Raw genomic sequence first — 11,523 nt, 5'->3', positions numbered from 1 at the left:
GAAGCTATGAAACCGTCAAAGCTTATTCAACATTTAGAATACAAGCATCCTACACTTAAAGACAAACCCCTTGACTTCTTCGAGCGTAAAGAACGTGAGCAAGAATCACAAAAAATAGTGCTTAAAACAACCACATCTGTGAACGTGGCTGCGCTAAAAGCCTCATACTTAGTGGCTAGTCGCATTGCTAAGTGTAAGAAGCCCTTTACTATTGGGGAAGAGCTAATTCTGCCTGCTGCAAAAGACATGTGCAATGAACTCCTTGGGGAGGCTGCAGCAAAAAAGATAGGCTCGGTACCTCTTTCAGCCAGCACGGTCGCAAGGCAAATTGATGATATAGCGGAGGATATTGAAGCACAGTTGTTGGAGAGGGTGAGTGGTTCACCGTGGTATGCGATCCAGGTCGATGAGTCCACTGATGTGGAAAACAGGGCAATTCTGCTTGTTTATGTACGGTACAGTTTTGAGGACGATGTGCAGGAGGATTTGTTGTGTGTGCTGTCACTTCCAACGAACACCACAGCTGCAGAATTATTCTGGGCTTTGGATGGTTATGTGTCAGGAAAATAAGTCTGGTCTTTCTGTATTGGCGTTTGCACTGATGGGGCTGATGCCATGACTGGACGGCTGTCCGGTTTCACTGCAAGGGTTAGAGAGGTTGCACCTGACTGCGAGCCCACACCCTGTGACATTCACGGCTGGCTAGCTGAAAAATGTCGCCCGAGTTAAATGGGGTATTAAATGATGTAGTTAAAATAATCAACCACATAAAAGCACACGCACTCAACTCTCGTTTATTTGAACAGCTCTGTGAAGAAATGGACGCAGAGCACAAACGCCTTCTCTTGCACACAGATGTCAGATGGCTGTCAAGGGGCAGGTCATTGGCCAGAGTGTTTGAGTTGCGAGAGCCGCTGCAGAGGTTTCTTACAGAAAAAAAGTCACCATTGGCAGCACATTTTAGTGATGAGCGCTAGGTGTCCAAACTGGCTTACCTGTGTGACATATTCGGATTGCTTAATGAGCTCAACCTGACACTCCAGGGGAGAATGACGACTGTCTTTAAACTGGCAGATAAAGTTGCTGCATTTAAAGCCAAGCTTGATTTGTGGGGACGACGAGTGGACAGGGGAGTATTCGATATGTTCCAAACATTAGTGGGGATTTTGGGAGAGACTGAGGCAGGGCCCATTCTCTCGCAGCTGGTGCGCGATCACCTTGTTGCGCTTTCAAATGAATTCAAACGTTACTTCCCATCCTCCAAAGATCCACGGCGAACGAATGAGTGGATCCGCAACCCATTTGTCAATGTCCCGAATCACTTGTCAGTGCAGGAGGAAGATCAATTGATCGAAATAGCTAATGATGGTGGTCTTAAAAGTGTGTTTGAGCAAACCTCTCTGGCGGGTTTTTGGATCAAAACCAAAGCGGAGTATCCCTAGATATCCGTAAAAGCGCTGAAAACGTTGCTTCCATTTCCCACCATGTACCTATGCGAGGCCGGGTTTTCGGCAATGACTGCCACTAAAACAAAATTGCGCAATCGATTGGACATTTCAAACACGCTAAGGGTGTCACTGTCTTCCATCACCCCCAGATGGAACCTTCTTCTTGCAGGGAAACAAGCACAGGGCTCCCACTGATTAAAATGAATTGTAGCCTATTCTGTGGCCTCACAAACGCGCGTTAAGTTCCCTTACTGACATGTTGTGTTGTGCATGTTTACACTTGATAGATGAGTTGTTCATTTTTCACTTGTTCAAGTTCACATTCTTTTTTAAGAGTTTGTTACCTTCACTGTTCATAAATAACTGGAACTAGTTATTTTAAATGAATGCATGCACAACACTATATGAAAATATCAACAAATTGGCAACTCCTGCGCAACATAACCCATCCCCCCCCAGGCCCCGCCCTGCCGGTCCGTGAAATGTTTTGGAGAATCAAACCGGTCCTTGGTGCTGAAAAGGTTGGGGACCCCTGATGTACAGCATTAACCTGTCTGTCTGTCTGTCTGTCTGTCCACAGTGATTCACTCTCTGAGGTTTTTCCACATGGCGTCGTCTGGCCTCTCATCCTTCCCAGAGTATGTGTCTGTTGGGATGGTGGATGAGGTTCAGTTTGTTCACTATGACAGCGTCAGTAAGAGAGCCGTACCCAAACAGGCCTGGATGGAGCAGGTCACCAGAGACCACCCAGACTACTGGGACAGGGAGACTGATAGAGAGCTGGGTAACCAGCAGGTCTCCAAGGGCGACGTAGAGAATGCTAAGAAGCACTTCAACCACACGGGAGGTATGTTCATACATTATATATGTGCACGCACGCACGCACGCACGCACGCACACACGCACGCACGCACACACACACACACACACAAAAATGTACTATAACTAAGCAAACGCGCATGTGCCCGCGCTCGTGCACGTGCACATGCTGTGTGCACGTGTGTCCATGATTACCAACGCGTGTCCATGACTACCAACACACCCACATGTCCAGTGGCTACAGTAATGACCACAGGGGGCATCCCATAATACCCCTAGAGCAGCACCCAGACAGACAGACAGTTAACCTTCAGACAGACAGACAGTTAACCTCTCTCTTTGTCTCTGTGTCCGTCTCTCTCTCTCTCAGGTGCCCACATTGTTCAGTTGATGTATGGCTGTGAGTGGGATGATGAGGATGATACTACTGATGGTCATCAGCAGTATGCCTACGATGGAGAGGACTTCATAGCGTTGGACCTGAAGACCCTGACCTGGGTCGCTGCAGTGCGTCAGGCTGTCCCCACCAAACTGAGATGGGATCAGAATAGAACTGATAATCAATACAGGAAGAACTACCTCACCAAGGAGTGTGTTGATGGGCTGAAGATGTTCCTGGCCTATGGGAAGAGCACTCTGCAGAGAACAGGTAGAGTCACATGACCTGGTGGGCGTGACCGACTCATGTCTGGTGGATTAAGTGATACACTACAGCAGTGGTGGCGCCCCCCCCACCCCGTGGGTCGGCTGTCTCCATTACCAACCCCACTCACACTCGGGCTATATTGCTTGAATATATATATTTTTTATTATTAAGCAGATTTAGCCCACTGCTATAAGCAATAGGAGGCTGGTTGGATAAGAAAGAAACACGACTACATCAGCATTGGTTGTAACGTAGTTTTTTTTAAATCAAAAGGAACATTAAATGTAGGCTACCAGACGTGTAATTTTATCATGGACAAAAATCATGTGCACTTCACGTGAACAACATATTCACATCAGCTGAATAATCAAGTGAATAACAGTTAACTATCAGACCAATCGCTAAACAGACCACCAGCCTTAGCCATTAATAAAGACGTGTGCAGTACCGAACCGCGCTGAGACGGTGGAGGGGTTAGAAACCCATCAATGAAAATAGGCTATTTATCTCAGGTACCCTATTTTTACACCAAAAAGATTTGAAAACTATGAAAGTTTAAAATCAAAAAGATTTTAAATTCCCTCTCTCTGCCCCCCTCTCTCTCTCTCTCTCTCTCTCTCTCTCTGTCTCTCTTTCTTTCCCCCCCCCCCTCCCCTCTCCAGAGCGTCCCCGGGTGTCTCTGCTCCAGAGGAGCCCCTCCTCCCCAGTGGTGTGCCATGCTACAGGCTTCTTCCCTGACAGGGTGGTGGTGTTCTGGAGGAGAGACGGCCAGGAGCTCCAGGAGCAGGTGGACCCCGGGGAGGTCCTCCCCAACCACGACGGGACCTTCCAGGTCAGCGTGGACCTGGACCTCACAGCCGTCCCACAGAAGGACTGGGGGAGGTACCAGTGTGTGGTCCGGCTGAAAGGCATCGAGGACATCTCCACCCCCCTGGACCCCGCCCTCATCAGGACCAACGGGGGTAAGACTGGTGTTGGAGGGGATGGAGGTGGGGGAAACATGTCTCACCACCTCCACCTGACCTCATCACATCCACTGCCAGGTCTACCTGGACACTGCTGAAGCTACTGGGTAAACACACAGCTCTCAGGAGTAGCTCACTGCAGCAGAACACGGTGGATTGTGGGTAAATGAGTTCTTTGAATAGGGCTAGGCTCAGATCAGTCCCTGAGTGACCCTGAGCTCCAGAACAGATTTTAGAGGAATGGTTACACTGACGTTGTGTAGCATCACGTGACCGTAGACATGTGGTTCACTGATGGAGGGATGGACAGGGGAGGGTCTCTGTCCAACATTAAAATTGAGTTTTTGGTGAGAAATCTGAGTAATACTGTATTACTCATGTTTCTGTATTACTAATACAGTTGTATATTGATCTTATCATTTTAGTATATATAATTAAAAGTACTGATGTCAATATTTATTAAGAATTACACATTTAATTTAAAATACAATTATTTATTTACTAAATATTTTCCTCATCACTAAAAATGGGGGTGTAAGTATCGATAGTGGTATCGATAAAGACTCGGCTCGTTAAGGAGTATCGAAAATGGTATCGATATCAATAAATATTAATGATCCCCATCCCTAACTGTCACTCTGCATCCACAGGCCGTGACTGACCTCCAGAGGATGGGGTATAGGGCCGTAGCACCAAGTTCTGGCCCCCCCCCCCGAATTCCCCCTACCAGCCCCCTGCGCAGAATTGTTGGGGGGGGGGGGGGGAGGGTTGCAATTTGCCGCTGAGCGCAGTGTGCGGCTCCTACCACTAGGGGTGGTAGAAAATTCAAAAAAAAAAAAAAATTTGTTTATTATTTTTTTTTAATCCCATGGGCCCCCCTCTGCCTTGGACCCCCCCACAACTGTCTACCTTACACCTGCAGTCCAACGGCCCTGCGGGGTAGGATGGGCCTACAACTGGTGTACAGTATTATGTATAAATGTTGCTGTTTGAGATAATGCTTTATAATCTACAGTTGGTTTATAAAGTAACCAATGAGCAGTTACAAATACATTACAGATTTTATTAAGCAGCTGTTGCTTTTTTAGATGGATAATGAGATTGCACCAAACAATTAAATAAATGAAGAATTTTCAAACTTTGTGTTGAATGAATAGTTGTTTTATTTGCACACTAACAGTTAATGTTAAAACATACAGACGCAGGCGCATCACCTCCAAATCTATGTTGGGTAATAAATGTGTTAATCATAGCTGCCCAAAAAGTCGATGCGTCCTCATCAATCACTTGTCAACAGAGCAGAATTCTGCAAACAACCCTGAGCAGGTTATTAAAGAGACACAGGGACTGTCCAGTTTGAACCAAAATTAAAATAGTTCACATTCTATGGATAAAATAACATTCTAATTGCTAAATTAACAAAAAGTCCATTTGAATCCGAAATAATATGTGTGAAAGCAGAGCTGGAGACTTGAGGCTTGACTTGACCTGTGAGACTGGACTCAGACTCCCTGCTGTGAGACCGGACTCAGACTCCCTGCTGTGAGACTGGACTCAGACTCCCTGCTGTGAGACCGGACTCAGACTCCCTGCTGTGAGACTGGACTCAGACTCCCTACTGGGAGACTTGACCTACTTGAGACTTGACTGCTTGGAGTCTCGGGTCTCTCTCTCTGGAGACAGAAAGTAAAGATGTGGTCACATTCCATAAGGGCTGTTTTAAACGATCGGTGTATCATATCATCACTGCATGCATCGTTAGTCCGTTGCATAATTATTCCAAAAAAACAATGCTTCCAAATATGTCCCTTCTTTAAACTGGTCTCATGTGCCAAGCTAAGGTAGGCCTAGTGTTGATGAACCAAACATCGGAATATTAAGAAATATTGAGAGAATGAAGTACAGAGAAGAAGTGAAACAACAAGCAAATAAATCATTGATTTAAAAGTGCCAGGGGTGTGTGTGTGTGTGTGTGTGTGTGTGTGTGTGTGTGTGTGTGTGTGTAAACCAAATAAACGCATCATCGCATGACTGTTACCGCCTCGGACACTCGGTGATAAACTGTCAGACACTGGGGGATAAACTGTCAGACCAACACAGTCTCACTTTAAATTCCGGCTGTTGGCAAGGGCACTTTAGCGTCTGTCACTGACGGGTAAAAGTACCCTTCTGCGTAGGGTGACCAGATGTTCCGCTTTGTGCGGGACAGTCCCGCATTTCCATTACTTTGTACAAAACTGAGACATTGTCCCGCATTGTTATTGACAGTCATACTCAAGTTTTTGAAATAAGTGTTTTATAATCTGGCATTTATCAAAAAGCTGTGTGCGGAGACAGCACTGAGGGCTGTCATCAGGGATTTGGCGGGCTGTCTGATCACGTCAATGAAATTTGGACGCGGACGCAGGTTAAGGGCACGCCCACCAACAAGAAACAATGCAAAGGCGATCCTAGGCGACCGCCTAGGGCGGCAAATGCGTTGGGGCGCCCTCTGGTGGCGGCCTTAATTAATTAATTAACTAATTAATTCATTAATTAAATTTAACTAAATAAGCGAAATAAAACATGTTCACTACAATGTGATGCCATACCCGGCGATGTTTGACGTTCAAAGCGGTTGCTCCAGCAGCCCAATCACTCCTGTTTTAACCCGACTACGGCTCTAATAGACGCTGGGAGCATCTTTCCTATTGGACAGTTATTAGATTTTTTTTCTGTGAAAATGGCGGACATAGTTTTTATTCTGGTTGGAAAATATGATAATTTAGTATAGTTACGCCATTAAAAGTGTTGATGTAAACATTTTTGGCGAGAAATGTGCATTTTACTTTCAGAATCTTCGCTCTGTGAATGGTAGGGGGATAAATATATTATTATGAAATATAATAATTATATTATTATATGAATTATTATCATTCCAATGATAGCAATGTGAAGATAGTTAAAATGCTGTCATCTATGAAAGTGAATCGCACCGCACGACTACGAGTTGCCTTTATTTGACGCACCAAAAACGTATAAGGATAACAGCACATCCAACGAACAAACATATCATAGTCAGTGATGCTGGCGGCAACGATACACGCACATGTTAATATTAAACAACACGCAACTACACACAGCCCCGAACCCATTAACCCCACTTAACCTAACAACCAAACAAGTTGACAAAAGCCCCTTTTTTCAACTGACAACCCCAATTCCCAGGATCCCCTGCGCGACCCCGGAAGAGTCGCCACAATAATAATGTTTTTTGTGACTCCCGCATTGTCTGTGTCGTTTCACGTCGTATTCACCTCCGTGTGAAATGGAAAAATGACTCAAGCAAACTTCACACAAAACTTTACCAAACTCGCCTTTCACTGGTTTCACCCAGGGACAGATGGTTTCCCATTCTTTACTGTAGCTGCATTTCCTCAGCCGTATGAGTCGTGCTTTCCTCCGTCCCGTGCTGCATGCCTTTCTCACTCCTCACTTATTAGTCAATTTATCTCGGATGCTGGGCCGAAACATGGACCTATTAAAGAAACATTTGTTTTACTAAGACTCCTTTCGGCTGCCCACCCCAAATAAATAAAGAAAACAGCTAATTTAACGCGTTTGAAAAGAGAAAAGTTACATTTTATTAGTACATGGTATAACGATAATTATGAGCCTTTGATTGACATCCAGACATTTTTTTGTGGGGACACATTCCTGTTCCCCAATTGTATTGGAGTGAACGGCGATATCTACTTCCGGACCTCCATGAATTGAGGGACCCGTCCACAGCCCGCTAAACAGCTGCAATACCAGGCTTGGCCGCTGAGCACTGGTGGATTGCGGAAGTATGCACTGCTCCCGGGGGCCTGGCGTTGCCTCCGTTGCCTCCTCTAAGGAACCCTGAACCCGGCCCTGTTCGTCTCGCGGTAATGAGGTCACCTGTCGCAGCTCGCGCTCTGTTTGCATTGATCAAACTATCTGTTGCTGCGTCTCGTTAAACTTAAACGGTTGGTCTCCCCAACCGTTTATCAGTCTAAGGTCTCAATATGCGGTAATCTTAATAATGGTTAAAAAGTTTAATCATAGCGTGGTGTGAATGTTCCGGTTAACGGTTATGACTGACCGGCGATGGATCTGTTCTTCTGTTCTCCAGGTGAACCGCGAGGTCACGAACACTTTTCGAAGTAAAACGGACCACAAGATCTGGAGCAGCTGTGAGTAGTTTATTATCCACGAAGCCGACTTGATATGTTTAATAATGTTAGTTCTAAATGTAATTTGAGTTGAACTGTTTTAAATTTGTGTTTCCTTGTGGATATGGGTCTGTTTTGTCTGATGTCTTGGCAGTCATACTTTAATTGAACCCTTCATGGTTTTATTTGTTTTTCTCCTTTTTGAAGGATTTTTGATTTAATATTTTAGTCAAAATATTATTTCTTCTATTCCTCAAACAGTTGATTGAAAATAATGTATGTATGACCTATAATATTGGCTTATTGATTTGGATAGCTCTTTGCATTGAAATGATTGCATTGAAGAAATTCTGTTAGTATTGGAACACGGCCCAGTCTGACTCAGCAGAAACCATGGACCTATTAAAGGCAGAAACTCGACTCATGGAAGCACGAGACCTCAATCAAACTTTAAAATGGCCTTCATCATAAGAGTGTTAAAGTAGGCGGGAAAATGACGGCGTACAATGCCTCTGTCTAGATAGACGGTAGAGCGACAGAACTGAATTGAATGTGAAAGAATAAGTCACTTATAAGCTATTCACATGGAAGTCAAATGAGGATTGTTGAAGCGCAATCTTTGAAGTTAAATGGGATAGAATATATCTAGCTTTTTTACATGATTTTCATTGGATGATGCACTAATTAAATCAGGGCCCCGCTTCGTGTTAAATGAGCTCACCTGTGGCGGCTCGCTCTGTTTGCTTTGATCCATCTGCTGCCGAGTCTCGTTCAGTAATCAATAAATTATATGTTGGTTTCCCCAACCGTTATCAGTCTAATGTCTATTAGATCGATACACGGTAATCTTTTTAATGGTTAAGACCTTGAACCATGATGTGGTGGGAATCTTCCGGTTACCGGTTATGACTGACCGATGATGGATCTGTTCTTCTGTTCTCCAGGTGAACCACGAGGTCACAAACACTTTTCGAAGTAAAACGGACCCCAAGATCTGGAGCAGCTGTGAGTAGTTTATTATCTACAAGGCCGACTTGATATGTTTAATAATGTTAATTTGGGATGTAATTGGAGGTGAACTGTTTTATATGAGTGTTTCCTCGAGGATATTGGACTATTCGGGTGGTGTGAGTGGATGTTGGTCTTCATGTTGGTTGTGTGGCTGATTTAAGAGGTTTAGTGTCAATGCGTTGGTCCAGTCATGTATTAATTGAACCCTTAATGGTTGCATCAGTGGTTGTTTTGGGATTTGTGTTTAAGGGTTAGTTAAGTCAAAAAAATATTGGTTTCAAGTTTTAATGACATTTCTACGTTTAACTAGAATAAGTTTGAAGATTGAAGCTCACTGACTTCCATGGTAAAAAAGTTGATTGAAAATATCAAAAGCTTAATAACGAACTGTTTTTTTTACTTGAGTAGGTGACCCTAGAAATGTGGGATTAGATGGTTGCCAAAGAGGAACGATTGAATAGTTTAAATGAACAGTGAACATGAAGCAATGTTGCCACTGTGTTCAGTCGTTAATTTATACTCTGAAACTGATCAGCTCGTTGCACTCCTTCACAGGTCAAGAAGAAGAAACGCATTCTGTGAGTATCCCAATTGAACAATGAAGAAGAAACTGCGAACTGTAAGTCCAGATTTTTCCTTTTTGGGAATCATTTTGGCCTCCTGTTTGGTCCGGTTGGTCAGGGTTGATAGGTGAAGATTGATGTAGTTAAAAGTAGTGCAGTATAGGTTCTAAGTGAATGGTGTACGACTAGTTGGATTTCTATGGGTAAAGCTATAACATACTCCAGGGTTGTGTTCAGATTTTCTTCTGCCCACTTCGCCACTACTTTCCTGAACCTTGCATCACTTTACGTGTGTGTTGTCTTACTGATGGGGGTCTGGTCTGAGCGATCAGAGATGCATGCTAGGGTACTGTGCTGTCTGAAGTCTACAGTTCTGTAGACGTGCCCTCTCAGGGGAAACCAAGTGTTTAAGAGGCCGTCGTAACGTCAGTTACGTGAATGGGAATGTCTATCAAGATGGTGATGGGACTCCCCTGAGGAGAAACTCATGGGGCAAGATGGGAGGGCTCCTCATCTCAGCAACTAGAACACAACCTGGTTCCTGCACCTGAGAACCATGGAGCACATTTCAACGTTCCCCTCCATACATCTTGAAGCCGTAGCGATGGTTTCTCTACCTCCACAGCTGGAGTAGAGCACTATTGCAGCTCAGAATGGGTCCTTGTTGGGATCTTTCCAGGTCGGTTTCTGATTTGAGGGGACCCATCTTCCAGGCCCAGCTGGCCTGGCCCATTACTCTGCAGTACAGCCTGAGAAAGACTTGCATCTGAGCCAGTAGAGGGCTCATCGGCCTGTTGCTCAGATGGGATGAAGAGGATCCTGCTGTTGAAGACTCACCACCCCTCCACTGGGTGGTCCTTCTCAACAGACCACCTACCTCACCTCTTCCATCCAATCCTGTCCCTGTCCTCGCGCTCATTAAGCGGCACCATTTGTATGTGAACATCACTGAGGACAGTACTGAACAATGTTTAACCATGAGTATGATGATGGGTACGGCTTGGCTCAGGAGGTAGTGCGGGTTGGCTTGTAACCGGAAGGTTGCTAGTTCGATTTACGGCTGCTCCTAGTGTAGTGCAGAGATTTCCCTGAGAAGGACACCTAACCTGAACTGTGTTAAATGCCAAATGTCCTAAATGTAAATAAAAGTTTGTTTATACTACTTGTTAATAAAGTCTTTAATTTGTATTTCTTTCACACGTGTGCGCCTGGTCAGAGTTTGACCATGCATGGGGTTCATGTGTCATTTTAACAAGCAAATGGTTCATGTGCGCGTGGTCAGCTTTTAACCTGGCAAATGGTTCTTCGTGTGAGTGGTCAGCTTTTAACCTGGCAAATGGTTCTTTGTGTGGTCAGCTTTTAACCTGGCAAATGGTTCTTTGTGTGGTCAGCTTTTAACCTGGCAAATGGTTCTTCGTGTGAGTGGTCAGCTTTTAACCTGGCAAATGGTTCTTCGTGTGAGTGGTCAGCTTTTAACCTGGCAAATGGTTCTTTGAGTGGTCAGCTTTTAACCTGGCAAATGTTTTTTTGTGAGTGGTCAGCTTTTAACCTGGCAAATGGTTCTTTGTGAGTGGTCAGCTTTTAACCTGGCAAATGGTTCTTTGTGAGTGGTCAGGGTTCTAGTCCCCTCAAGATTTAAACTATTGCTTTAGGTGGAGGCCTATTATATGTTTTGACTTTTCAGCTACGTTTCTGCATGAGTTCAGCCCGACCAAATCACCACGGAAACAAAGTGAGTGGTACAGGGTGATTAATGCCAACAGGTTCAGATCGTCACAGCAAACAAGGTCTACAATGGGAAGGAGCAATGGATGCCTGAAACAATGGATGATGGCCTCCGGATGGACAGAAGTTTGGAAATGTACCAAAAGATCTTTGGAAATAGTTACTTAAGCA

General features: G+C 44.6%; 1 protein-coding gene and 1 long non-coding RNA gene across 2 annotated transcripts in view; both read left to right on the top strand.

Annotated features, from left to right (window-relative positions):
* The window catches only part of LOC307086639 (major histocompatibility complex class I-related gene protein-like), a 5,795-nt gene extending 1,802 nt beyond the window's left edge, over positions 1–3,993 (top strand). The window contains exons 2-4 of the mRNA XM_079751913.1: positions 2,029–2,295; positions 2,638–2,916; positions 3,576–3,993. Of these exons, the coding sequence (XP_079608039.1) occupies positions 2,029–2,295; positions 2,638–2,916; positions 3,576–3,976 (947 nt within the window). The 3' untranslated portion in view covers positions 3,977–3,993. The remainder of the gene's footprint in view (positions 1–2,028; positions 2,296–2,637; positions 2,917–3,575) is intronic.
* A 3,714-nt stretch (positions 3,994–7,707) lies between these two features.
* Positions 7,708–9,051, top strand: LOC307086644. The gene is made up of 3 exons (XR_013812453.1): positions 7,708–7,786; positions 8,014–8,074; positions 8,998–9,051. It is a non-coding gene; the product is annotated as an uncharacterized lncRNA (long non-coding RNA).
* The last annotated feature ends 2,472 nt before the right edge of the window (positions 9,052–11,523 follow it).

The sequence above is a fragment of the Pollachius pollachius genome (assembly GCF_949987615.1).
Source record: "Pollachius pollachius genome assembly, chromosome: 15".
In the NCBI taxonomy this organism is placed as follows: domain Eukaryota; kingdom Metazoa; phylum Chordata; class Actinopteri; order Gadiformes; family Gadidae; genus Pollachius; species Pollachius pollachius.
This window is presented reverse-complemented; position numbering and strand designations above follow the sequence as displayed.